The sequence below is a fragment of the Beta vulgaris genome, chromosome 4 (assembly GCF_026745355.1).
Source record: "Beta vulgaris subsp. vulgaris cultivar EL10 chromosome 4, EL10.2, whole genome shotgun sequence".
NCBI lineage: Eukaryota > Viridiplantae > Streptophyta > Magnoliopsida > Caryophyllales > Amaranthaceae > Beta > Beta vulgaris.
Genome location: NC_079205.1, coordinates 7,287,914 through 7,315,016, shown reverse-complemented (window position 1 = coordinate 7,315,016; position 27,103 = coordinate 7,287,914). Strand labels below are relative to the sequence as shown.

General features: G+C 35.8%; 2 protein-coding genes across 2 annotated transcripts; one reads left to right on the top strand and one right to left on the bottom strand.

Annotated features, from left to right (window-relative positions):
* Positions 1 to 325: 325 nt before the first annotated feature.
* On the bottom strand, positions 326 to 9,971 carry LOC104907163 (monooxygenase 1). Its single transcript, XM_010696050.3, has 7 exons — positions 9,814 to 9,971; positions 9,115 to 9,195; positions 8,842 to 8,988; positions 7,015 to 7,065; positions 3,389 to 3,557; positions 2,031 to 2,262; positions 326 to 1,037 (listed from the first exon to the last, which is right to left on the bottom strand). Exons 2-7 carry the CDS (start codon positions 9,183 to 9,185, stop codon positions 499 to 501), a joined length of 1,209 nt encoding a protein of 402 aa, XP_010694352.1. The 5' UTR covers positions 9,186 to 9,195; positions 9,814 to 9,971; the 3' UTR covers positions 326 to 498.
* Positions 9,972 to 23,216: 13,245 nt separating this feature from the next.
* LOC130591043 (receptor-like protein 6) lies at positions 23,217 to 25,163 on the top strand. Its single transcript, XM_057393934.1, has one exon. It carries the CDS (start codon positions 23,217 to 23,219, stop codon positions 25,161 to 25,163), a length of 1,947 nt encoding a protein of 648 aa, XP_057249917.1.
* The last annotated feature ends 1,940 nt before the right edge of the window (positions 25,164 to 27,103 follow it).

Below are 27,103 nucleotides of genomic sequence, written 5' to 3'. Positions count from 1 at the left end.
ATATTTAGTCAAATTAGAGTTTGTAAATAGTAAAAAAGTAAAAGAAGACCATCATTTATTTGAATTTGAGAGAGTATAAAAAATACAACTTGACGAAAATATATTCGAAATCAATTATGCTTGATTATGAGTTTGAATTGACAAAAACCAATGAACAATTTGTTTATTTACAGAAAGAATTTTAAAAAAGCAATAATGAACATATTCTTAAAATAATCACAATAATGCATGTCAACTTCAAAATTGATTAAGAGTTTTGTGAGTGACACCCATGAATTTTTAAGTATGTTAAACCGTGAAAATTAAATTAGTTAATTAGTAAAAGTTATAAAAAATTAATATCAATATAAATTTATGATGAGCAAAACCCAACAACATATACATGATAAATTCTGTTATTATATATAATTAACCAAACTCATGTGAATACTGAATAGTTCCAAATTCAAACTACTACTATATTGTAATTTGAAGGAAATGAAGAAAGTATTCCACAAACTAGAGCCGTCCACAATTATATTGTACATCCCACAAAGGCTTTCGAAATAGAGCAATGAGGAAAAATATACATAGGAAACGAATGGCCTTAGATGAAGCATGCTGACTTAGAGAAACAATGATGTGAGTGTTCAAGGACAACCACCAAACTCTTGACCTTCTCTCTTTCAAAAACTGATCAAATGCTAATTCAGCTTTTCCCCAATTTATTGTTTTTTGATGTTGTTGTTCACCTTCTAATCCTTCGACAATCATTTTTTGCGCCATGCATCGAGCCAGAACGACAGAATCTTCGAGAGCGGCCGAACCACCTTGGCCAAGAGCTGGAGCCATTACATGCTTGGCATCACCCGCAACAATTACATTTCCTTTGCTGAAGTTTTCAACAAAGAGGTTCCATGGAGGACGATAATGCAAATTATTAAAGTGTAAGGAGTTGATGTCACATTGCTCTATCATGTTTACTGTTTCTGATGGATAATCTTTAACTGCCTCCTTAGCTAAGTTTTTCATGTCTAAATCTTTCAACACGGTCGAATCTGCAAGAAGAATAATCAAGGATAATGAGGGGAAAACGTTATATTGGAATTAATAGAATCGGATTAACAATCTTCGACAATACTTCATAATTCAAGCAAATTAAATGCAAACAAAAAATGGACCCAAGTCCACATTGATTTTTTTTTTTTTTTTTTTTTTTTGAGGGGAAGTCCACATTGAATTTAGTGTGGACATAATGCTAGTACGTATAACAGTAGTTCTTGTCAATAACCTTAATGATTTGTTTAGTGGTAATGGTAATAAAATTTAGTGTAAATTTATTTAAAAAAATAGCATAATACAAAGTACAAAGAAAGGCACGGGGATTCGAACCAGTGACCTATCGTTCACAACACATCAATCTTAAATAATTAATCGCTAGACCAAGAAATTTTTTGATTTCCATTCCTACCATTTATAACTTCTTATCAAACAAATCAGTAAGGTTATTGTAATGCATAGTAATCAAAATATAATGTACGACGAAAAAGAATCATTTACCGCTAGACAAGCCGAACATTGGCATAAAAGTTTTTCTTATAAATACATACATCTATTACTACTATCAAAATTTATTTAACAGATACTAAACTGGATATTAAAAGACTAATAGCTTGTTTGATTAATGGTCATAAATAATGGTAATGGCAATGATAATGGCAATAGTAATGGTAATGGTAATACATTGTAGTATAAGTTTGTAAAGAAAATCCCATGTAATTACCCATGGTAATGTTATCTCATCCCCAAATATCAATTTTCTTCCTAAAATTTCATTACCATCTATTGCCACTCAAAAAGGTGGTATTGGGTGGTTATGGAAAATTATAAAGAAAATTCATGTTTTGTGATGAAATTTCATTTCCATGGGTATTAATATTTTAATTTCTTTAAACTTTTATACTAGATTACATTACTATTACCATCATTTATAATCACTAACCAAACGCGTATGGATCGGAGGAAGTAATATATTGACATTATGTGCCTACCTTTAGTAGGAGATCTCATTGACACAAACCAGTAGACGAGGTTTTCACCCATTGGTATTCTCCCGACCATCACATTGCCTTTTCTTGTCCGAGTAAACATCTTTTCGGAAATGTTATGTCCAGTTGGGTAATTTGTTAGTCCACGTACAACAGCCATGCTATAATGTTTCACGGGTTTTAGCCCAACATACTCGGCAACTCTTGAAAATGCTCCATCACAACCAATGAGAACCTGTATTATCAAAAAGATTTTGTGTTTTTGAAAATATATAACTCAATTTATTGTTTCACCATAATAGATATGCATGGTGCTCATTTTTGCTTCTCATATGATCCTGTCTCAGCAATCAGCATTGATATAATGCATCAACAAGTAGCATGCCAAACTTTTAGTGCATATATATATATATATATATATATATATATATATATATATATATATATATATATATATATATATATATTCCTTGTAATTTTTTGTTTTCACGTTCCACTTTTATTTTTTTCCAATGAAAAAAACCTTGGAACAAAATTATGAGTAACTGAAAAAGTTATTATCAATTTTTTGTATTCGTAGTTAGTTGAAAATATAAATGATAATGGTCGAAGTTCTTTCTACGATACACACTGAGTATATTAAAATAAAACACTTATCAAGGTATTGATATGGTAATAATTAAATCTAGTTGATTCATAAGTAGCGAGCCCTAAACCCGCTGGTTGATCATACTGGATTTGCTCATGTTGCACGAAATTCTAGTATTATGAAAGTTTTGGTAAAATATATAACGCATCGATGAATCTAACTGGAAGTCTTTGAAATTTCAAAATATAATAGAGGTTAATTGTCATGCAACTAAATTTTTTTTGGCTTCCTATTTTCAAAGACTACCTCCCTTTTAGTATAATTAATATATTTTGTGCTTTAACGCTATTCACGTACTTTAAATTGACCATTATCTTAAATTTCTATCTAAGGAAAAATTATAGTCACAGAATACTCATCAATATATAAGAAATGAGAATGAGAATGCTCTTTACATAAGAAATGAGAATGAATTTCAACCACACGATTGGATTAGAGTTGCAACACTTGTTCATTAAAGTTATACCCTTCTAAAAATTTTTGAGTCCAAAAAAAATATTTTGAATTTTTTTTTCTAATATTCTTTTTTTTAGTTACATTATCACTTTTTCATTAGAGTTACATCACTTATTCATAAGAGTTATAGCGCGTAAAATTCATTCTTATTTCTCATGTAAGTATGCGTTCTTATATATATATATATATATATATATATATATATATATACGTGAGCCAATTTCTAAATCCGCCACTGAATCTAAGCATTCTTCACCTTGGATTTGATGATGGTTCCGTCATCGAGATGAATTACTGGATAGGAACTGTCACGGTCCATAGTGATAGCTGAAACTTGACATCCAAAACGTATGGTGTCTTCAGGAAGCTCCTTCGCCAAGGTTTCAATAAGATGAATTCGACGAAAGCTTCGAATTTCTTCCTTACTGCTCAAAAGTAAAGTCACAATATATGCATAATGTTAGGGAATTTAGCCTAACATTAATAATTTCGAGATAATACAACAATACCAAATTAAACACAAACGATACCCACATAATAAATTTATATGTAAATATGTAAGTTGCCAAGTTGGAATTTTTTTTGATAGAATACGAAATCGATCTTGGGACTCTAACCATCGCCATGACATCAAGGACATGGGTTCGTATTTCATCTATCCCTACTTTTTGAATTGAAATATTTAGCATGGATATAAAAACCTATAATGCATCCACATTTCAAGTCCAATGCGTTCTCATATGATGGACCGTAATAGAATATAAAACCAATGTTAGAACTCCAACCTTACTCTTTATTGACTTAGTATCATGCTAATGACAAATCAGTATCCCAAAACATGTATTTTTTACTAGGAAACATCCCCAGGCTTGACAATTTGTAGGCTCGGACCGTCTGGTAATTAGGCACTTTGGATACATATGCTCTTAAACAACACATAAATAGTAGAAACAGCCTTCCTTCTATTAAACTACTATATTATCTACACACTCTTATTTAACCTTATTCTATGACTTTTACAAAGGAAAAAATATAGTGTAAAGTATGTCAAAACAAAGAAAGTACTTATGAATTACATATATAGCTAATTATCTAGTTGTTGCAAAATTCAAAAAATACTTCCATTTTTTTTATATAAATCCAAACTATTTTGCTAGTTAACCACTAAATAAATCCATAATAAAATCTTGAGATTAAATTGAGGCATAAAGCAAACTAGCATTAGCAAAATGAATAAATATAGCAATTTAAGATGGAAGTCTTAAAATGAATTGGGTAGTTTTATGACAGCGAGAATCAGATCAACAACCCTATTAATGGTGCGTGCATCAAATTTAATTTTCAGATGCAAGCAAAGAGTTGAAAGTAGATGAGATCTGTCATATACTTTCTCAATTTTAATATATTGGAGGCATTTTTCCGGGCACGCTCGACAATGCATAACTTTGATTATTAATATATTTATATTCTCACTGCAAATTAATTCTTCATGAATAGCCATGAATGATTCCATGAATTGATTGATGTGATGAACCATTGAACATCTAGATTACTGAAGGCAGAAAAGCTAGAAGGAAATATCGAAGGTGAAAGAAGGGGAGAAAGGCTTGGTAACCAACGGTTTGAGTCCAAAAAAGACTCAAACACCCAAAATAAAACACAATGGTACCATTATAACCTGACATTGGTATCAAATTGTTATCAGGACTGGTACCAAGGTATCAATATTTTCGGAGAATGGTACCATTATAACCTAGCATTGGTACCAAGCAAATGTCAGCCACACGCGCGTAAAATCTTCCAACGCATAAAATGACCAAATTACCCCCGTTTGAGTCCCCTAAGAGACTCAAACGGTTGGTTGCCAAGACAAACTCAAAGAAGGGAGAGAAGGGATATTCACGGGCTTTAAGAAACCAAAAGTCTGAGAAATGAAATGACACATTAGACATCTGTTGGTTTTAAGATTTTTTTCCAAACTGGGTAGGTTTTGTAAAAGAACGCATACTTTGAATTTAAAATGAAAAAATTGATTCTAATAATCCAACCTTTGGGCCATTCGCTCAAAATACTCTCATCTTTTGATTATTTATTAATAATACAACCTTCTAACACTATTCGCTTATTTTGAACCACAAAACCTTTTACCTGATGAAATTGTAAGATTAATTTATTTATTTTCATTTTTCTCCTTCCTTCTCTAATCTTTCACCTAATGTTTCTCCTTCTCCCCTGCACCAACAACAGACACCTCCTGTCGGCTGCAAGCCTGCAACCACACCACCCCCACCCCCACTAATAGTCCCCGTCCTTTCCCCCCCCCCGGCGAACAACCCCATCCCCACCCCCACCCCAGCAAACAACCTCCTTCCCACCCCCACCCCACTAAAAATCAAATCAATTTCAATATATTTTTGATTACTCTACATGGGTCTAAAACATTATTAGGAACAAAGTTCAAACCAATATACGGTGGTGGAATCGATTCGTGGTGGTGCTGGCAGGGGTGAGGTCGAAGGGGGAGGGTGGCGCTGGTAAGGGTGAGGTCGAAGGGGGAGGGTGGTGCTGGCATGGGTGAGGTCGAAGGGGGAGGGTGATTTCGGGAGTGGTGGTGCTCATAGGGGTGAGGTCGAAGGGGGAGGGTTGTGCTGGCAAGGGTGAGGTTGAAGGAGGAGGGTTGTTTCGGATGTGGTGTTGTTGGCAGGGTGCCTTGGTGGTGTTCGTATTTATATGTTTTGGTTAAGTTAATTAAAATTTAATTTAATTAATTAAATCCGAACAAATCTAAACAAGACAAGTGTGCGATTAACCCATTCTCCTGGTCATCAAACTATTTCAAAAGGTCACGGTTCAAAATGAGAGGATAGTGTTAGAAGGTTGGATTATTAAAAAATAAACAAAATGTGGGATTATTTTAAGTGAATGACCCAAAGGTTGGATTATTAAAATCATTTTTTCTATTTAAAATTAGGCAACGGACCAAGCCAAATATTAAAATAAATAAAATGAACCATCTTTTTTAATATATTGACTGATTTAATCTATTTATTGACTTATTTAATCTATTCAATTACCAAATTAATCCATTCAGTGATCACATTCTTTAATCCATTCAGTGATCACATTCTTTAATCCATTTGTTGACTAGTTTAATCCATTCAGTAAGACTGTCCGTTTATTTGTTTAAAAATTATATGTTGAGTTCGAGAAGATTCAAATGGAAACAAAGGAAGGAGAAGAGAACAGATGACTAATTGATGCAAGTTGTTTAGGGATAGTCTTGGTTTAGAGTAATATGAAATAGGATTGTTAGGGAATGCATGTTTGGACTTATCAAATTTTATATTAAAATTAGACTATTTATTCTAATAATTTTGTTCCAAAACTTGGCCCTTCTTTACGGGGCCTTGGGCAACCACCCCTTCAGAAACCCCTAGGCCCTAGGGCATAGGCTGGGGCGCTGGGCCTGTTAGCTAAGAAGTGCATTTCGTATGCTAATTCTCAACTCACACAATTCTATTGTTGGAACTTGCGTTGTTGTATATTCCTTCTAAAAAAAACCAAGCACTCAATGCAATATTATCATCATATCAAAAAAAAGTTTACAGACAAGCAATAAAGACTGATAAGAAATACTTCATGTCAATGCCCTCTCACAAGGCCTTAACACAACATGCACGGCCAATCCCATAATGGATTTGATCCACAACAGGTAGCTACCAAATGAACTACGCTCAACCTCATCTTATCTAAACACTTATGGTCGACACTCGACATGTAAATATAGTAGTGAAACTCGCCACAGACTCAATATTCATCATTAGTATTCATCAACACTTAACAGCTTAATGAGAAATGCACCAACTACAAGACAGTAATTACCTTGCAGGTGTCCTTCGTTCTGATCCATTGTCTAGAACTATATCATGAAACCTGTGATATTTTATTAAAAGTTAATGTATATAACTAGAGATCTCGAAAAGATGCAAACACAACACATTGCTACATTTACTGAATGGATACACAATCTGCATATTATACATAAAATAAGTAGGGAAATTTCCAATAGTAATCTCGAACTTTTCTAGTTTTCTATTGGTGGTCAAGTTTTTTTATTCCGACTGATAACCCTCAATCGTTGTTTCATTCCCAAAATATGACCTTCTAGTAAAAGAAACGTTAGCTTGTCATTAGAAGAAATGTCTCAATTTGCGTGCTTGAAAATTGTTTAATATTCCATGTCACAAATATTGCTCGGTTAAAGTTTTGAAAGGGTCAAATAAAGTCTATATTGGTTTTTATGCCTAAAAATTGGTCGGCTAAGAAATTTAGTGTCATTTTGGTCCTTTAAGGTTCTAATTTGACGTCAAAAATGACAAAAAATGACTATAAACACTTTGGTTTGTGTGCCAAGACATTAGTTCTAACAAAAACTAAAATGGAATACGATTTTTTTTTTGCTTTATAAGGTTACATTTAGAACTAAAACAATAATTGAAGGTTAGGGGTTACCAATAGGAATAACTTTAATAAGTATAATAAGTATATATCGCTAGTGATTTTCGTTAATAAGTGTAATATGACTAACTTTAATATGGATTATGGAGTGACCTGATCGTTTCTAATAAATAGTCTGCTAAAAACTTTTGGTAGGAAAGAAATTGTGATTTTCGTTATAGAAACAAGTACTATCCTAAGACAAAATGTCTGTTTACCAAATTGTTCCAATGTTATAATATAATATTTTGAAATAAAATAAAGTATCACATAAAGAACTTTTATAAGTCGTTATTTCAAGTTGTTATGGGTCCTGCCTATCTTGCAATATTTTTATTGCTTTTGGTCACATATAATATGGGCTTTTATGATGGACATATTATGTCTTATTTCTGGGTCCATTTTGGCATCTATTTTTGTGGCTTCTAAGAGAAGCTTGTAAAGGCTTTTGTGTACACATTTAGTGGGTATAAAAGGGGAGCAATTTTCAAATTAAAAACACACACAAAAGAGAGAGGAAACTAGAGAGTTCCAAGAGTGTTGTTCTGCTCGTTTTTCTTCAGCACACTCCTAGTGTTTTGGTCGCCAGAGGGATCCCACCGTCGGATATTGCTAAAATTTTGTCAGCTTATTGGGGACACATGGGGCTACATTCTGACGATCGTCAATTCAAGCTTCGGTTCATCGGATATTGCCTGTGGATAGAGCTGCTATTTTTGGGTGAATTCTACACTTCTTGTTCTCTATTTTGATTCTCTTATTGTTGGTGTTTGTTCGTGGGTTGTGAATCCTTTGTAGATTGATTTGGGGTTTTTTTTTTCCCTCAATTATCAATAAAAGAAGTTAAGGGTGGACTCTCCAAGAGGTCCCGTGGTTTTTACTATTCACATCAAAGGGGTTTTCCACGTATAAATCGTGTGTGTTGTTTGCTATTTTCTTGTTATTACTGGTTATTTACTGCATTTAGTTGCCGGTCTTCATTGTTAATTTGGTTTTGTGACAATTTGGATTGGTTGACTTGCATAATTGATTGGTTGTCTTGATTATGTGACATTGTGGGTGTCTTTGTGACCCCCTTCCGATCCCTACACAAGTTTCCAACAACGGGTGAATTCATAGACTGTCCTCTCTTCCCTCTTCTTCTCTTGCCTTCCCTGTGTTTATAATTTCTATTAAACGTACAAATTATTAATAGGAGACAAACATACGTACCCAAAGACTGGAAATGAGACTGGTCGAAGCTTGGATGCAACACCTAATTGGTCAAGTGCACGCCATCCATTCGTAAGAATGGAAATAACAACGCCACATTCACGCAATGTCTCGGATTTTTCTAGAACTACACTCTTTAACCCTTTCCTGCTCAATTTCATCAAAAATAATATTAGTGTAATTAATGTAATTATTGAAATATTAATGTAGTTTTTTTCAAGTTTTAACATGTAAACGAGAAGTATGCGGAAAAAATATCGTGAGAGAACAAACCTGTGAAGGGCCAATGCTGTTGCTAAGCCGCATATACCACCTCCTATAATCACAATGTCTTCTCTGTCCATCTTTCTTTATCTTCAAATTAGAAATATGAACTCTTAGCATATGATCATAAACATAGATACACTTTTTTGAGCACATTATATCTACAATAAATCGGTCACAAAATACAGTTTCTAATTTGAACTCTTAATTAGCATCTATCTAAGATACAAAGTGTTCGTTTCTTTTATTATTATTATTACAACTTACAACACAGTTCTAACTATTAAAGTTCGGTTCTGTTCAACTTATTTTAAGTTAGGTAAAATACTATAAGATAAGATAAAATAAGATCAAATAAGATCAGGTAAGATAAGATAAATAAGATGTTCTGTTCAATTTATCTTCACTCATTTCAGAAAAAAAAAAGTAAGATAAAGATAAGATAATAAAACAAGATCAAATAAGATAAGATAAGATAAGTTCAGATAAGTTGAATCGAACAAAACCTAGGTATACCAAGAAAACTTGCATCTTTTATATATAAAATTAAAAAATGAAATTAATTTTATAAGAAGTACAAAAAGAAACCCAAAAAAAATTGAGATAGACCACATAAAAAAGAATCATTTATGATTGTCAATATAGATGAACAAATTCAAATGAATAATAAAGCCAACTGATGACAGCCAGGAGTTTTGAAGATCTTACAAAGTTGAGAAGTAATCAAGAGAGAAATGGAAGAACTTGCAATTAGGTGTAATTTAGGTTATTGATAATTTTTGAACACTTATATAGCATGATAACTTTGATTCTCTGAACATCAATTATTTTTCAACCTCAGACATAGAAATTTTAATATGATGAATTAAATTGTTTTATTTCAGTATATTATATGAATAGTAGTTCTAAGGAAGATATATAAACAATTGTTCACCAATTTTGAGTTTTGAATGGTATCCTTTGATTTTTGGGTTACGTACGTAAGAAAATTTAAACATTCGCCAACGTTGAACTGACTTTTTGGAGCCAACTTATTCTAATGTTAGCAAAATTGTAATACTATGTGCTTTACGTTCGCTGGATCTTGAGTAAACAAAATGCTAAGATTAAAAAAGGTATTTTAATAACATGACTGTTTCATTGTTGCATTTATCTCTAACTACTAGTAGGAGTCTACTTTTAAATTGTCAACAGCCGCTTATTTGACTGCTAAAAGCTCTTCTGGCAATTGTCAGCAAGTACAAACTATATCCATTTAGTGAGTAATCCATATATTGAATCTAACTCAACAATGATATTAATTTGATTGTCTATCTCTGATCCACTGATAGATGTACCATGTTCCTAATAAATCATATTGTCACTAACAATGATAAAAACATACTCCATTAATAAAAAGACTCCTTTTAAAATATTAAGACAATCGTTAAAATCAATTAACTTTGAATATTAATATCTATAAGTACAAATTTAATACTATAATGTTACCTTCGTATCTTAATTGTATCGAAGGAATTTAACAAAATCTCACACGACTTTTCTTTTCAAGAGGTACATTAATGGTATTCTAGCAAACAGTGGCAGATCTAAGATTTTTATATAGGGTGGGCAGAACTTATTGATTAATTTCTTTGAAAACGATGTATAGATCACTCATAAGTCAAGATAGAAAAGCCGGAAAAACCAAAAACAATTGTCCTTATAATTGAACTCGTGACTTGATGCCTAGTATACTCGCGCTCCAACCACCTGCTCCACCATACCTATTTGCATTACTATCAAGATACGTTACTTATAGATATTTTGGATCATGGGGTGGGCCGAAGCCTGGGTAGGCCACCCCCTAGATCCGCCCCTGAGCGAAGTCCTTATCTTAGAGAAAGCCACTAGAGAAAACTAAGTACTGTAAAATGTTTTCTGTATCCAGAATATATAGTACACGAGTCTCTCTAGATCTGGAAACCATTACAAATTAAATCACAACATATCTCTAAATATAGTCAATATCCTAATAATCCTTCTCAAGTTGGAGCATAGGGATCTAGAATGCCCAATTTGGAACAAGAGTATCAAATTGTTGTTCACCAAGGGCCTTACTGAAGATATCAGCCAACTAAATAGTTGTAGGGACATAGGAAGGAGAGCTAAGACCTTATGTAATTACACCGCGAACAAAGTGTCAATCTACTTCAATTTGCTTCGTTCGCTCATGAAAGACAAGCTAAGGTTCTTAGTAATACGTATAGTAGACTAACTATCACAAAACAAAGGGATTGCTTTGGGATGATGAACTCCCTAAGTAAGTAAGAGGCCCTTAGGCCATTTCAATTCACATGTAACAGCTGCCATGAACATATATTTGGCTTCAGTCGGGGAACGGGAAATAGTGAGTTGCTTTTTGATCTTCCAAGAAATAGGACAGTTACCTAGGAAGATGAGCCAACCAGTAAGAGAACAGTGAGTAACGGGACAAGCCATCCAGTATGAGTAACACCAACTCTGAAGAGTAAGATCACTATCTGCATGTAAAACGATGCCCTGACCGAGAGTGTCTTTCAAGTAACGATCCACGCATAAGGCAGCATCCCAATGCTCAACCCGAAGAGCCGACATAAACTGGGACAATATATGAATAGAATAAGCTAAGTCAGGACGAATGACGGCCAAGTAAATAAGACGTCTAGTGAGAAGATGGTAAACTTCTGCCTCGTCAAGTGTTAGGATTTTATTTTAATACAGCAAGTGTACGCTGTCGTAGCACATACGGGTCAGATTTAGGGAGGTGCGAGATTAACCACTGCCTGATTTTAGATTACAAAATAGTTACATAATCCAAAAATGAGGAATAATCTATAAACTAAAGGCTAAACTAATGAAAAAATATGGCAAACTATATGAATATAATAATTAGAGCACTAAGATTAAGCATCACCACTAATATGAATTGATCAAACCATAATGCGCTTCCCAATTATTCAACTATAACATAGGTGAGAATGACATTCCCTTATGACTTAGCAACAAAGCACAACTGCGAACCGAAACTAAATCCCAAATCATTCTTCAATACCTAAAGCTCACTTTCATGATAACAAAAGGCCTAACCAACATGTACATCTCCTATTTTCATGGCTTATATACACAACTAGAAGCAGTAAGAGTCAAAGTCAGTTAAAACCCAATTCCAATTGTCGCCTATTTTCATGGAAGAATTTGAATCAATGACAAGACGATACGAATTAAGACTCAACTTTCGTTGATGAACTCAACTAATAAAATAACAATTGAGCAAACAAACATATAATCCTAATCTTTATTCCAACTTTCGTTGATAATACAAACTAGGGCTAAAATAAGATGCAAAATTGACTACAACAACAACCTTGTCAAACCCTAAGCATATAATTCAGTAACATGGGAATTAAAGCAACGATTTACATGATCAATCCATAATAGGGCTCAACTTAATCCTAGATAGAAATACTACTCACTAATCATGACAATAAGAACAATAAGCATGATTGAAGACATGTTTAAGAAGATTAAAGAGAGAGGAAAGAGTAAAACTTATTAATAGCACTTAAATCGTAGAAGAATCCCAAAATACTTTATCAAATTAATCTTCAAACTTCGCTAGTAAAGAATCACCTCCACTTGAATGAATGAACCAAAAAAACTTGCACAACTTCGTTAATGGTGGCAGTAGAGGAAGAGCTTCAGAAGAAGAAGACAATGGAGGCTTCATTTTTGGGGAAGTCAAAAAAACCACCAACTTAACTACAATGGCAAAGTAATTAAGTCAGCAGCTGGCAAAAAAAATTTCTTAAAGGGGTGGGTTCCACATTTTAATTTTTTTTTACCTTCTCAACAAGTTATAAGTAAACGAGGACTTATAAAAGTCACAAAATATAAAACATGGGTCCTATAGAGAATAATCTATAATTGAGACTTATAAAAATAAATCAGAAATAGTTAAACTCTTTCTTGTGAATTTTTCCTATTAATTATTATATCACTTTATAAAGCGAAACTTTGTCTCTTGCATTTTAATTTTTTTAATTTCAAATATTCAGTAGCTACTTTATTAATTTAAGCTAGTGCCAAGTTTATGTTTGTTAGCATCTTTCTTTTTATGAGAAATCTCTCCTTTTCAGTAGAACATAACTGCTAAAATATGTTAAATAATAGAGTGGAAAACTGAAGACCATAGGTCTCAACTGTCTAATAGTCAAGGGTATCCTTTGTGGTACCCAAGAAAGTATTTGCCCATATCCGATATGGGACAACTTTTTCCATATCGAATACTTGATATGATTGTGCATCTCCCACAAAGGGGGACTAAAATTTAATTCCCTGGAGCTTAAAGCTGGGAATGTAGGGGTGAAGGGCGAGGGATTTGTCTTTAATTCTGACTTTAAGCTGAAATTCTGAGCCTTGATATGAATGATAATATTATACATTGTACTTCCTCCGTTTCTTTTTACTCGCTACACTTTCCATTATGGGAAGTTTCACATTACTTGCTACACTTCTTTTTTGGGCAATAAACTCTCTCTATCTCTCTCCTCCCACATGGGTCCCTTTTCTTTTTACTCTCTACCTCTCTCTTCTCCAAAAATTGCCTAGGAGTCCGTGAAATAAGAAGTGTAGCGAGTAAAAAGAAACGGAGGAAGTAGTACTTTAATAAAAAATTCTAATACTAACATAATCAGCTAATAGTAATGTGAATAATATAATAATAATAGACAATATTACAAATATTTAATAAAATAATAGACACTAATACAAGTATAATACTATATAATCATTGTGGTACTTTAATTAAAATTCTAATAATAACATAATGGACAATAATACAAATGTTTATTGAACCATTGACTATTTGGACCTTATTGAAATTTATTGGACCTTATTAAATATGATTGGAACTTATTGCACCTGATTGGAACTTATTGGACTTTATTAGACCTGATTGGAATTTATTGCCCTTATTGGACCTTATTGCAACTTATCTGAACTTATTGGACCTGAAACTTAATTTTTTAAGTTGAGGAGAACGCACCCTTAATACTACCAATATTCATAGGCTAAACGTTCTCCCTTTGTCAACCTCTTTTCCTCAATTCTCTCTCCTCCCAAAAACTTAAATCAAAAAACCTACTCCTTTCACTTCACATTTCATACAACCCTCAACAACAACAACAACAACAACAACAACAAAAACACAAAAATGGGTGGACGACAATTCTTAATTCTGACAATTTTTCTGTGTTTTTCACTTTCTCTATCCTCCCTAACAGTCCACGAGCTCCTGAAGAAGACGGTCTTAAAAAGACTTACCCTATGAATATGGATAGCGTACGGGTCTGCCCAAAAATTAGAGTACAGGTAAGAGTTTTGCCTTACTTTATCCAAACCTTATCTATTGCCATCCTTACTTAGGCTATGTTCAGTTCACCTTATTTTTGCTTATTTCAGATTTAATCAGATCAGATTAGATCAGAAAAAATAAGTTCAGATCAGATCAGATTTAAAAATCATTATTACTATTAAATATCTTTCATTACATATTAGTAAAAATTATAATAATTGAATATTAATAAAGTACTCATTGAGACGAATCAAACAAGATCCCACATGACTATATTTTTCCTTATATATTGAGAAAAATCTAAAAGATAAGATCTTGTAATCAGATCAGATCAGATAAAAAAAATAAGTTCAAATCAGATCAGAAAATTTCAGGTGAACTAAACATAGCCTTAGTGGTCCTAGTTTTAAAGAAATTAAGCAAAGATAAGTATAATAGTGCGGAGAACAAAGTCAAGATGTAAGTATACATGTGATGTGGATGTACTATAGTTAGTTTTACGAAAATTCAAAAATTTTGAAAGAAAGATTGCATCTTTAAGGTTTTCTTAAGTATAAAGGATATGACAACTCAATCAAACACAGAGTAATTCACGAATTGGGTTTTGATTCAATCTCAAACACGAAGTAATTGATTCAAGGTTTGGAAATCACCAAAGTACAAAGATTTTCAAAAAGAAAATTAAACTCTAATTTAATCTCATAAATATTCTCTTTTTAATTAATGAAAAATGAGCCATATACATAGGCTTACAAAAACTGATTCGTACCTCTACTAAGTTCAGGAATATTATATAAAATAGGAAAATAAAGTAACTCCTACATCTATTAGGAATCCGACTAAAAGCACAATTCCAACTCAACTATAATCCTAAAACAACAAGGACTACCAATCCAAATAGGATTAGGGTTACAAAACTAACTCCTAAAACAAATAGGAAATCTAATCCTAATAGAATTAGGATTACACAAATTCTAGCAAAACTAGTATTATTTCTAGTAATACTTCTAATAAAGTAATAAAACAACTTATTGGGAACAGAATTTAAACAAGTGATTTTTGGCCCTTAATAATACAAACTAACACTAAAACACTACTTGTGACATTGGATTGTAAGATAATCTAAATCCAATAATTAAATAGATCAACTAATTTAATTATTTTAAATCTCCTTGTCGCATCCATATTAACAAGTGAAACACGAGTCAGTGCTTAGATCTACTAACTCTTGTGTAATTAAGAGATATTCGAATTATGTAGTCAGTGGGTTAGATTTTTTTGGGGACCCCCTTTCGGGGACCCATAGTAAGATGAATTTCCTCGGTGCTGCTCTCGCACAGGGCCACTCACCGAGAGACCCAACAAGCTCCAAACTCCCCCAATCTCCAACAATATTGAAATTTTTGCTTCCACCAAGATTTGAACCTTGGTCTCCTATATGGAAGATAGGAAATCATACCATTGGACCTAAGGGTCCTTGGTAGTCAGTAGGTTAGATTGGGGAGAGATTTTGAAAGTCATCGTATATACACATCATTAAGAGTCCTAGTACATACTTTTGGTTGTTTTTTCCAAAGATTTCATGTTTTTATGCTAAATCTTCTTGCATGATCCTTATTGTTGTTTCATAATATTATTTTCATGCTATTATTACTTTTTTGTAAATGGGTTAGGTAGAGTTGAAGGAATGAAATTAGTTTAGGTTAAAGTTGAAGGAATGTAATCCTTTTATCTATAAAAGGACCCAATTCAATAAGAACTCAATACGAGTATACGACCTAATATGTTGCCGCATTGGATGGCTTATTGCATAGTTTGGTCTTGTACTTTTGGACTTATTTTCAGTTCACTTCAGTTTCTCACAGTTCAATTCAATTTAATTTAGTTCAAACACTCTCTTATATTCAGCTTTCTCAATTTAATTTCTGACAGTTTCAGTTTCTCTCAATCCAAAAAACGAAATCTTGTATGACTAGAAAGTAAGTAACGCAATTTTTGCCATAAAGTTGACCACAAACACTAAGAAATCTTTTGCTCTGACTTTTAGATACGTGCCACAAATTCATTAATTAGTACAACCAGCCTTTTTTTCAAGAGTAAAAATCAAAATCTACGGTCAATTATTGTATCACCTTTCACCTACTATAAAATAACTCTAAATTTCATTTAATTGACCATTCAGCTACCGTTATTGACTACCTTCAATCACCTTTGAATTTTCTAACTACTTAAGTTAGGTAGCTCAAATTCTCCTACTATTAAGCCTAGCTGCTAATACAAATTCTGTAACATACTTTAGGCCTTCGGCTTATTTTCATTTTTTATCAGAAAAAGTAAGTTGAGATAAACTCTAATAAATTTAGTTTAGTTATAATAAGATCTAAATCTCTATCAAAATAAGATATAATAAGTACATAAGTTCAGATAAAGTCTAATAAGAACTAATAATTTCTAGTAAAAAATTGAATAGAACAAGCCCTTTGAATATGCATGCATTAAGGACTACTATTTTTTTTTTCTCAATGCCTCGTTGGAGTTCAAATGAACATAATTTTTGAAGCAATTAGATAATCAAGAGCACTGGTTCATGTTGGGTATATGGGTTCATATGAGGCTCAATGAGGAGTATGGGGTGTGGAGAAAGGTTGCGTAGAAGGAAAACGAAGAAGGAATTGAAATCGGGGCTCGGCACGAGTGGTGCGCCCGCACCAATTGGTGGTGCGCCCGCACAAGTCCAGGTGCGCCCGCACAGGACTGATGTGCGCCCGCACTTCAGATTCGACGAATTCCTGCAGTTGAGGCAGAATGTTTCTGTCCGCCCGCACCAAAGTGATGTGCGCCCGCACATCGGGCTGGTGCGCCCGCACCAATAGTAGGTGCGCCCGCACCTATCGGGCAATACGCGTTTTTCCCGTTTTTCGATTAATGAGGTATAAATAGGTGCCCTAATTGCGATTAATGTACTTCTTCATCTTTAACACATATTTTGAGAGAGAGAAAGCTTTAGAGAGAGCTCTTGAGTGCTTTTGTAATCTCTATCAAAACATTCATTGATTCCTAGTGCAGATTCGTGGTTTTTCTCCCAGTTCTTGGGTTTCCACGTAAAAAGTTTCTGGTTGATTTTCCTGCTTTCTTATTTGATATTCTATATTTGTTTGCTATTATTCTACGATTGATAGTCAATAGAACTTACAAGTGGTATCAAGAGCTAGGTTTGATTATTGTCTAGATCTAGAATAATTAACAATGGAGGATTCAAAGATTAGAATTGAGAAGTTTGATGGGACAGATTTTGGATATTGGAAGATGCAGATAGAGGACATCTTATATCAGAAAAATCTGTATCAACCTTTGACTGATAAGCCTGCTGACATGGAAGAGGCTAAATGGAAGGTACTGGATAGGCAGGCACTAGCGGTGGTGAGATTGACATTGGCTCGGACTGTGGCGTTCAATGTCAAGGACATCAAAACAACGGCTGGATTGATCAAAGCTCTGTCAGATATGTATGAGAAGCCCTCGGCTATGAATAAGGTATATCTGATGCGCCGTTTATTTGATTTAGAGATGAATAATGGTAGTTCTGCTGCTGAACATATTAATGAATTTAATTCTATAATAAGTCATTATCGTCTGTTAATATTGCTTTTGAGGATGAAGTGAAAGCTTTAATTTTGTTGTCCTCTTTACCTACTGCTTGGGAAACTGTTTTACTGCTGTGAGTAATTCCTCTGGTAAAGAGAAATTGGTTTATGATGTTGTCCGTGATCTTATTTTGAGTGAGAGCATTCGAAGGAAAGAGAGTGGAGAATCATCTGGAGCTACAGTGCAGGGGTAGAGGGAGGGGAAAACAAAAGGGAAAAGGGAAGAGTTCACAAGGGAGATCAAAATCAAGGGGGCGAAGTAAGTCTAAGGGCAGAACAAATTTTACCTGTTGGAATTGTGGTGAGAAGGGTCATCCAAAGAGGGATTGTCCACATCCCAAGAAGAAGGGTGGAAAATCTGATCATAATGAGAAACAGGAGGATAGTGATAACTCATCGATATTTTCTGCATCGAATGAGTTGAGGATGCTCTGGTTTTGAGTGTTGATAGTTCTATAGAGTCGTGGATCCTAGATTCGGGGCATCATTTCATTCTTCACCATGAGGAGCTATTTCAGGACTTCAAGGCAAAGAAGTTAGGAAAGGTCCATCTTGCTGATGATAAGACCTTGGATATAATGGGGAAGGGAGATGTGTTGTCAGGACTACGAATGGAGGAACTTTAAAACTGCATGATGTTAGGTACATTCCAGGCCTAGCAAAGAATCTGATTTCTGTGAGTCAACTGGACTCAAGTGGCTACAAAACTGTGTTCTGTGAGGGAAAGTGGAAGATTTCCAAAGGTTCCATGATTTTGGCTAGAGGTACTAAGATGGGAACCTTATACACTATTGCAGGGTGTACAGACATGATTGGTGCAGCTACGGTAGATGAGACTAAGTTATGGCATACTAGACTTGGTCATATGGGTGAGAAGGGGATGAAGATTTTAGCTTCAAGTGGCAAGTTGTCAGGGTTGAAATCAGTTGACATGGAATTTTGTGAGAGCTGTGTTTATGGCAAGCAGAAAAAGGTGACTTTCACAAAAGCCAAGAAGGAGTTGAAAACTGAGAAGCTAGAATTGGTGCACACTGACTTGTGGGGTCCTTCACCAGTCAGATCCCTTGGAGGCTCACGGTATTTTGTTACTTTCATTGATGACTACAGCAGGAAAGTGTGGGTCTACTTCATGAAGAAGAAATCTGAACTTCATGAAACTTTCAAGAAGTGGAAAGCTGAGGTCGAAAATCAGACTGGTAGGAAGATTAAGTGCATTAAGTCTGATAATGGAGGTGAGTATGAGTTGACAGAGTACACAAAACTCTGTAAGGAGAACGGCATAATTCTGAAGAGGAAAGTTCCAGGGAAACCTCGACAGAATGGAGTTGCAGAGAGGATGAACAGGACATGACTGAGAGGGCTAGATGTATGAGGTTGCATGCAGGGCTACCTAAGACTTTCTGGGCAGATTCAGTTAGCACAGCAGCTTATTTGATCAACAGAGGACCATCTGTACCTTTGGAGTTCAAATTGCCAGAAGAGGTTTGGAGTGGAAAGGAGGTAAATCTTACTTTTCTTAAACTATTTGGTTGTGTTGCATATGTTCAATCTGAAAAACGTGACAAGTTAGACCCAAAAGCCGTTAAATGTTATTTTATTGGGTATGGTTCTGAGAAGTATGGATATCGATGTTGGGAACCAAAAGGTAGGAAGATTTTGAGACACTGTGATGTCACATTTGATGAGACTAACTGTATAAGGATGTATTTGGTGACAATCTGAGATTACTGAAGTAGTGGGAGTTCAGGAGAAGAGATTGTGGAGATAGGTGGCATTGAGTTGGGATGTACTGTTCCAGAATTGGGTGAGCAACATAGAGATGAAGTTCACACTCCTGCAGGGTCTGATTCTGAGGAGTCAGATATCTCACAGCCTGGAAATTCAGAGGATACAATTGTCATACAACCAAGAGGCTCCAGTTCTAGTACAGGAAGAATTGTCTCTCAAGTTGACTTGAGAAAATCCGCAAGGGTGTCCAAAACACCTGTTCGATATTCACCTTCTATGTATTATTTGTTACTAACTGATGCAGGTGAACCAGAATCATACAAGGAAGCAATAAATTCGACAGATTCATCTAAGTGGGAGTTAGCCATGAAAGATGAGATGAAATCCCTGGAAAAGAATCAGACATGGGAGTTGTCTGCATTACCTAAAGGTATGAGAGCACTTAGCAACAAGTGGATCTTCAGACTGAAGAAAGAGCCTGATGGAAGTGTCAGGTATAAGGCGAGACTAGTAGTAAAGGGGTTCCTACAAAAGGAGGGTATAGATTATAATGAAATATTTGCTCCTGTTGTGAAGTTAACTACTATTCGTATCTTGTTGGCTATTGTTGCTGCTGAAAATTTGTTCTTAGAACAGATGGATGTAAAGACTGCGTTTCTACATGGTGATCTGGAGGAGGAGATTTATATGAAGCAACCAGATGGTTTTCAAGTTCAAGGAAAGGAGAACTTGGTGTGCAAGCTCAAGAGGAGCTTATATGGACTGAAGCAGGCTCCTAGGCAGTGGTACATAAAGTTTGACACATTCATGTGTAGCAGTGGGTTCAAGAGAGCTGATAGTGATCATTGTTGTTACTTTCAGAGGTATGAAAATGACTATGTTTATTTACTTCTGTATGTTGATGATATGCTGATTGCTGGTACTAGTATGGATGTGATAAATGGAGTGAAAGGAAAGCTGTCACAAGTATTTGAGATGAAGGACTTGGTGAATCTACACAAATCTTAGGCATGAAGATTTTCAGGGACAAGTCTACTGGTATGTTGAAGTTGTCTCAGGAGGATTATATTCTTAAGGTGCTGAAGAGGTTTAATGTAGGTGATGCTAAACCAAGAAATTCACCACTTCCTAGTGATCTCAATTGACAAGGGAGCATTCACCAACTACAGAAGCAAAAAGGAGCGGATGGCCACTGTTCCCTATGCTTCAGCTGTTAGAAGCTTGATGTATGCCATGGTGTGCACACGACCTGACATTGCTTTTGCAGTGGGAGTTGTTAGTAGGTTTGTTTTCAAATCCAGGTGAAAAACATTGGGAGGCTGTAAAGTGGTTACTAAGGTATTTGAAGGGTACTTCAAGTATGGGGCTTTGTTTCTGGCAGAAAGGAGTAAAGCTAGAGGGTTATGTTGATGCTGATCTCAGTGGAGATATCGATACAAGCAAAAGCACTTCAGGATATGTCTCTACTGTGGGGGGTACTGCAGTGAGTTGGATGTCTAAGTTACAGAAGTGTATCTCTTTGTCTACTACAGAGTATGAGTATGTGGCTATGTCGGAGGCAGGTAAGGAGATGGTATGGTTGATTGGTTTTCTTGAGGAGATGGGCATTAAACAGGAAAAGGTGATACTTTATAGTGATAGTCAAAGTGCAGTGCATTTGGCTAAGAATCCCATGTATCATTGTAGGACTAAACACATTCGTAGGCGTTTTCACTATATCAGGAGTTTAGTGGAGGAGAATGAGTTGAGTCTGGAGAAAGTGTTGGGTGCTAAGAATCCAGCAGATATGCTCACTAAGAGTGTGAGTTGTGATAAACTAAGGTTGTGCAGGACCTTAGTTGGTCTTCGTTGATTGATGGCGAAGATGGTGAACTAGGAGTTGAGATGAATGAGAAGATGATGAAGGTATGGAAATTTTCTTCACTTACACCTATCTCCAAGTGGGAGATTGTTGGGTATATGGGTTCATATGAGGCTCAATGGGGTGTATGGGGTGTGGAGAAAGGTTGCGTAGAAGGAAAACGAAGAAGGAATTGAAATCGGGGCTCGGCACGAGTGGTGCGCCCGCACCAATTGGTGGTGCGCCCGCACAAGTCCAGGTGCGCCCGCACAGGACTGATGTGCGCCCGCACTTCAAATTCGACGAATTCCTGCAGTTGAGGCAGAATGTTTCTGTCCGCCCGCACCAAAGTGATGTGCGCCCGCACATCGGGCTGGTGCGCCCGCACCAATAGTAGGTGCACCCGCACCTATCGGGCAATACGCGTTTTCCCGTTTTTCGATTAATGAGGGTATAAATAGGTGCCCTAATTGCGATTAATGTACTTCTTCATCTTTAACACATATTTTGAGAGAGAGAAAGCTTTAGAGAGAGCTCTTGAGTGCTTTTGTAATCTCTATCAAAACATTCATTGATTCCTAGTGCAGATTCGTGGTTTTTCTCCCAGTTCTTGGGTTTCCACGTAAAAAGTTTCTGGTGTGATTTTCCTGCTTTCTTATTTGATATTCTATATTTGTTTGCTATTATTCTACGATTGATAGTCAATAGAACTTACAGTTCATTCGAAACTCTCCGAGTGCAACATAATCTTCAAGTGTAGTGTGGACTCATTGAGCTACTAAAATACTAAAAGTGCATTTCAGCTCACTTGAATTGAACTTGTTGTATATTTGTATCTAATCGGATACGATTTACTTTTAAGCTTGACCGAAACTATCTTATGACCTATGCAGACATGATAATTTTTATGGAAAAAAAAAACTTATCTAAATAAAGATAACGTATCTAATATTGCTTGCGTTATTTAAAAAAGCCCAAGTGGGAAAGGTGCATGAACACAATTGTAGCAAGACATAGATTTTGGCTTTGAAAGCCAACTTCAACTATAAGTACGTGTTGTCACATGCCGACAATACATCAACATGTTAGGTCGCTAGGACAAAAAGTAATATTTCTTTCGTTTCATAATATATTGCCTACTCCGTTTTTGGTAGGTCAAATTTTAAAATCTTTGACCAAATATTCTCACTAATATATATAAAAAAATCTACTAATGTAGGATCTTATTAGATTCGCCTCAATGTGTATTTTCGTGATACCAACTTTTTATATTTTTTGTTAATATGAAATTGAAAATATTAAAGGTCAAAGTTACGTTTTGAAAACCGTGTAAAAAAGAAACAAGCACTATATTATGCGACGGATGGAGTACTAATTAACAGCTGCCTAATTTGAATGTAGAAATAAACAGCCGAAAGCAACTTCATTACAGGAGCATCAAATGAAACCATCATAAAAGTCCATATTTCATTGCATTTTATACAATACAACATTATTACATTAACCCAAATCATAAAAGCTTGAAGCAATGTTTTACCTGCTAAGATTCTGTCTCATTTCAATAGTATTCTGCTCTACTTCAAACACCAGAGTAGCTTATTCATCATCTGATTCTGAGCAGTGCCATGATGAAGAAAGAGTCGCACTGCTTCAATTAAAAGCTTCCTTCACCCTCGAGTCTGCATTGGATAACTGTCCAACTGCCACGGCAAAGACGTCGTCATGGAACGATGACGACGACTGTTGTGAATGGGAAGGTATTATATGCCATCCCAATACACACCATGTCATTGAGCTTGACCTTAGTTGCAGCAGACTTAGTGGAATCATTGAATCTAATAGTACCCTCTTCCTTCTCAACCATCTCAAAAGCCTTAATCTAGCCTTTAATGACTTCAGTGAGTCCACAATTTCACCTCAATTTGGCAACTTTTCGCATTTAGAGCAACTTAACCTTTCTAACTCCGGTTTTACTGGAACCATTCCTAGCCAAATTGTGCAGCTTACTCAGTTAAATTCTCTAGATCTCACCAACAATTTTCTCAATCTAGAACCACCAATATTCAAAACAATCATTGACAACCTAACAAATCTAAAGCAGCTCCATCTCAGTAATGTGAACATCAATTCAACTTTGCCCGAGTCAATTGTGAACCTCACATCCTTAACATCACTTAAGCTACACGAGACCAATTTGAGAGGCGAATTACCTATGAAAATTTTCAACTTACCCCATTTGAAAATACTTGATATTGGTAACAATTGGCCTCTTCAATCAAGCAGCTTGGAAACATACAATTGGAGCAGCCCATTTGAGGTCATAAATCTTTACCAGGTTCCTTTCAAGGGGAAACTACCAACCACTCTTAGCCAATCTCACCATCTAAGGGAATTATCTTTATCTGGCTGCTTCTTTAATGGGCCAATTCCGGCATGGGTATGGAATACCACTGATCAAATCGACTTAAGTTCCAATCGTTTCACAGGTAACCTTCCTTCTTCAATCAATGTGAGCAATCTATTGAGTCTCTATTCTCTTAGTCTAGACTTTAATTTTCTTGAGGGAACTATACCACCTTGGTTGTTCGCTCTTCCATCCTTGAAAACTTTAAGCATTGTCACTAATCGATTCACTAGTTTGCCTGGCTTAGTTGATGTTAATAAGTACAGTAGTGAATCAAAGCTGTATGGGCTGGCTTTGGAGGGTAACAATTTACAAGGCCGGATTCCAGAATGGATTTCTCAACTTGTAAACCTCGAGTCTTTCGATATCTCATCCAACAACTTGAGTGGCGTGGTGCAGCTTGAGATGTTTGCTAGTCTCCACAAACTCAACTTATTAAGCTTAGCAGATAACAAACTATCAGTGAATACAACTGTAAAGTATGTTAGTCCCACTGCTGTGTGGCCTAACCTTACTTACTTAGGTCTATCCTCTTGCAACATAAATGAGTTCCCTAGTTTCCTTAAACACCAATCAAACCTTCAAACGTTGTTATTATCCAACAACAATATTCACGGTGATGTACCCAAATGGCTTCAGAATTTGAAAATATCAGACCTGGATCTTTCACATAACTCTCTTTCCGGTGGTTTAGAATATCTTCCTTGGGAGAATATGCAGAGTATTGACTTCTCCTACAACATGCTGAGAGGACAACTTCCATTTTCAAGAGCAGCCATCAGCATTCTTTCGTTTTCTGCTTCAAATAATAGATTCACTGGTCACATCGACAAAACAATCTGCGACTGGACTTACCTTAATCTTCTCGATATATCTAACAACAGATTGGAAGGAGAACTTCCTCATTGTTTGGGAAACTTCAGCAGTTCGCTTGTCGTGTTGAATGTAGGGTCGAACAACTTCCATGGTACTCTACCTGCATACTGGGGAATGTGTGATGGTGAGTATACGTTGAAATATCTTGACTTTAGTGACAACCAATTGCAAGGGTTGCTACCACGTGTTGAGTAATTCATGGTTACTCAAGGAAGAAAGAAAAGACTAGGTAAGAGAGAATTGCGGCGCACATTCAAGCTGTTGTTCATTTCATATTGTGATCCCAGACAACAGCACACACTATTCTTTATATAGTGATATCATCAGCAATCCCTAGGATGATTCACACTAACTGCCAAAAAGCTAAAAGATAAAACAGCTTACATCAGCTAACATATGTATTGGGCCATTACATAGAATTAAGCAGACTACTATAATTATACTGAGCCTACTGTAACTATATTGAGCCATATTTTATCACTCCCCCTCAAGCTGAGTGTGAGAGGAAAGAACTCCCAGCTTGGACAGTATGGCCTGGTGCTTCTCTATTGGTATGCTTTTTGTTAGGATATCTGCTAGCTGCTGATGAGTTGAAACATAGACAGGTTTAATGTATCCTTGATTAACCTTGTCTCTCACATAATGACAGTCCACTTCTACATGTTTTGTTCTCTCATGGTGAACTGGATTCACAGCAATAGCCAGTGCAGCTTGATTGTCACACTTCACAGTGACAGGTGTGAGAGAAGGCAAACCAAGATCCTTCAGGAGATGAGTGAGCCAAGAGACTTCACAAATGGTCAAAGCCATAGCTCTGTATTCAGCTTCAGCACTTGACCTGGCAACTACTTGTTGCTTTTTCGTTTTCCAGGAGACAAGAGAGTCACCAAGTAAGATACAGAACCCAGTGGTAGATTTTCTAGAAATAGGACAGCCAGCCCAGTCACTGTCTGTATAAGCTGTGAGATGAGCAGAAGATCTTGCAGCTAGCAAAATGCCTTGTCCAGGACTGCTGAGAAGATATCTTAGAACTCTCTTAGCAGCCTGCATATGAGCTGAAGTAGGCTTATGCATAAACTGACTCAGTGTATGGACAGCAAATGCAATGTCTGGTCTTGTGATAGTCAAGTAGATAAGTTTACCTACTAAATGTTGGTAGTCAGTAGGTTGTGAGAGAGGTGTGCCCAGGTCATGAGTTAGCTTCATGTGGGGATCAACAGGCAGCTTCAAGTGTTTGCTATCACCTAGATGATATTCTTTGATTAAGTCCAGTACATACTTCCTTTGGGACAAAAAGAATCCATCCTGAGACCTATGCACTTCAATCCCTAGGAAATAACTGAGGGAACCAAGGTCTTTCATGTGAAACTGAGAGGCAAGAAAGCTTTTAACTTCAGTGATAAGTGGTGAGTGATTTCCAGCAATCAAGAGATCATCAACATAACATAGCACTGTCACCACTTGAGTGTGTTGTTTCTTGATGAAGAGAGAATAATCTGCTTTGGATTGAACAAAGCCAAAATTGATGAGAGCAGCAGATAGCTTTGCAAACCACTGCCTAGGTGCCTGCTTGAGTCCATACAATGACTTTTGCAGCTTGCACACTTTGGTAGGATGATCTTCTGCAAACACCTTCTCCCCCTGCCCAACTATAATAGGCACATTAGGGCCTGAGTATCCAGGTGGCACTTTCATAAAAACATCTTCCAGCAAATCTCCATGAAGAAAAGCATTCTTCACATCCATTTGGTGCACACACCAATTTTCTATTGCAGCCACTGCCAGTAGAGACCTTACAGTGGTCATCTTTGCCACTGGGGCAAAGGTTTCAGCATAGTCTATCCCTTCTCTTTGTCTGCAACCCAACACCACTAGTCTTGCTTTGTGCCTTTCTACACTTCCATCAGCATGAAACTTGGTTTTGAAAACCCATTTGCATCCTATAGCTCTCTTCCCAGGAGGAAGAGTAGTCAACTCCCATGTACCACTAGCTTCCAAGGCTTGCAGCTCTTGGTTCATTGCCTGCACCCACTCCTGCTTGACTACTGCAGTTTTGAAGTTAATAGGATCTTGAACTTGACTTGTTTGTGCTAGGAAAGCAAAGAATTTTGAGTCAACTCTCATTTCAGCTAGGT

What these genes read in the sequence shown, in the direction of transcription:
- LOC104907163 (XM_010696050.3), bottom strand. Translation starts at nt 9,185, where the DNA reads ATGGACAGAGAAGACATTGTGATTATAGGAGGTGGTATATGCGGCTTA. An exon ending in GAACGAAGGACACCTGCAAG is followed by an intron (nt 3,558 to 7,014) that starts GTAATTACTGTC and finishes ACTTTTGAGCAG; the next exon opens with TAAGGAAGAAATTCGAAGCT. An exon ending in GAACCATCATCAAATCCAAG is followed by an intron (nt 2,263 to 3,388) that starts GTGAAGAATGCT and finishes TTGATAATACAG; the next exon opens with GTTCTCATTGGTTGTGATGG.
- LOC130591043 (XM_057393934.1), top strand. Translation starts at nt 23,217, where the DNA reads ATGTTTTACCTGCTAAGATTCTGTCTCATTTCAATAGTATTCTGCTCT.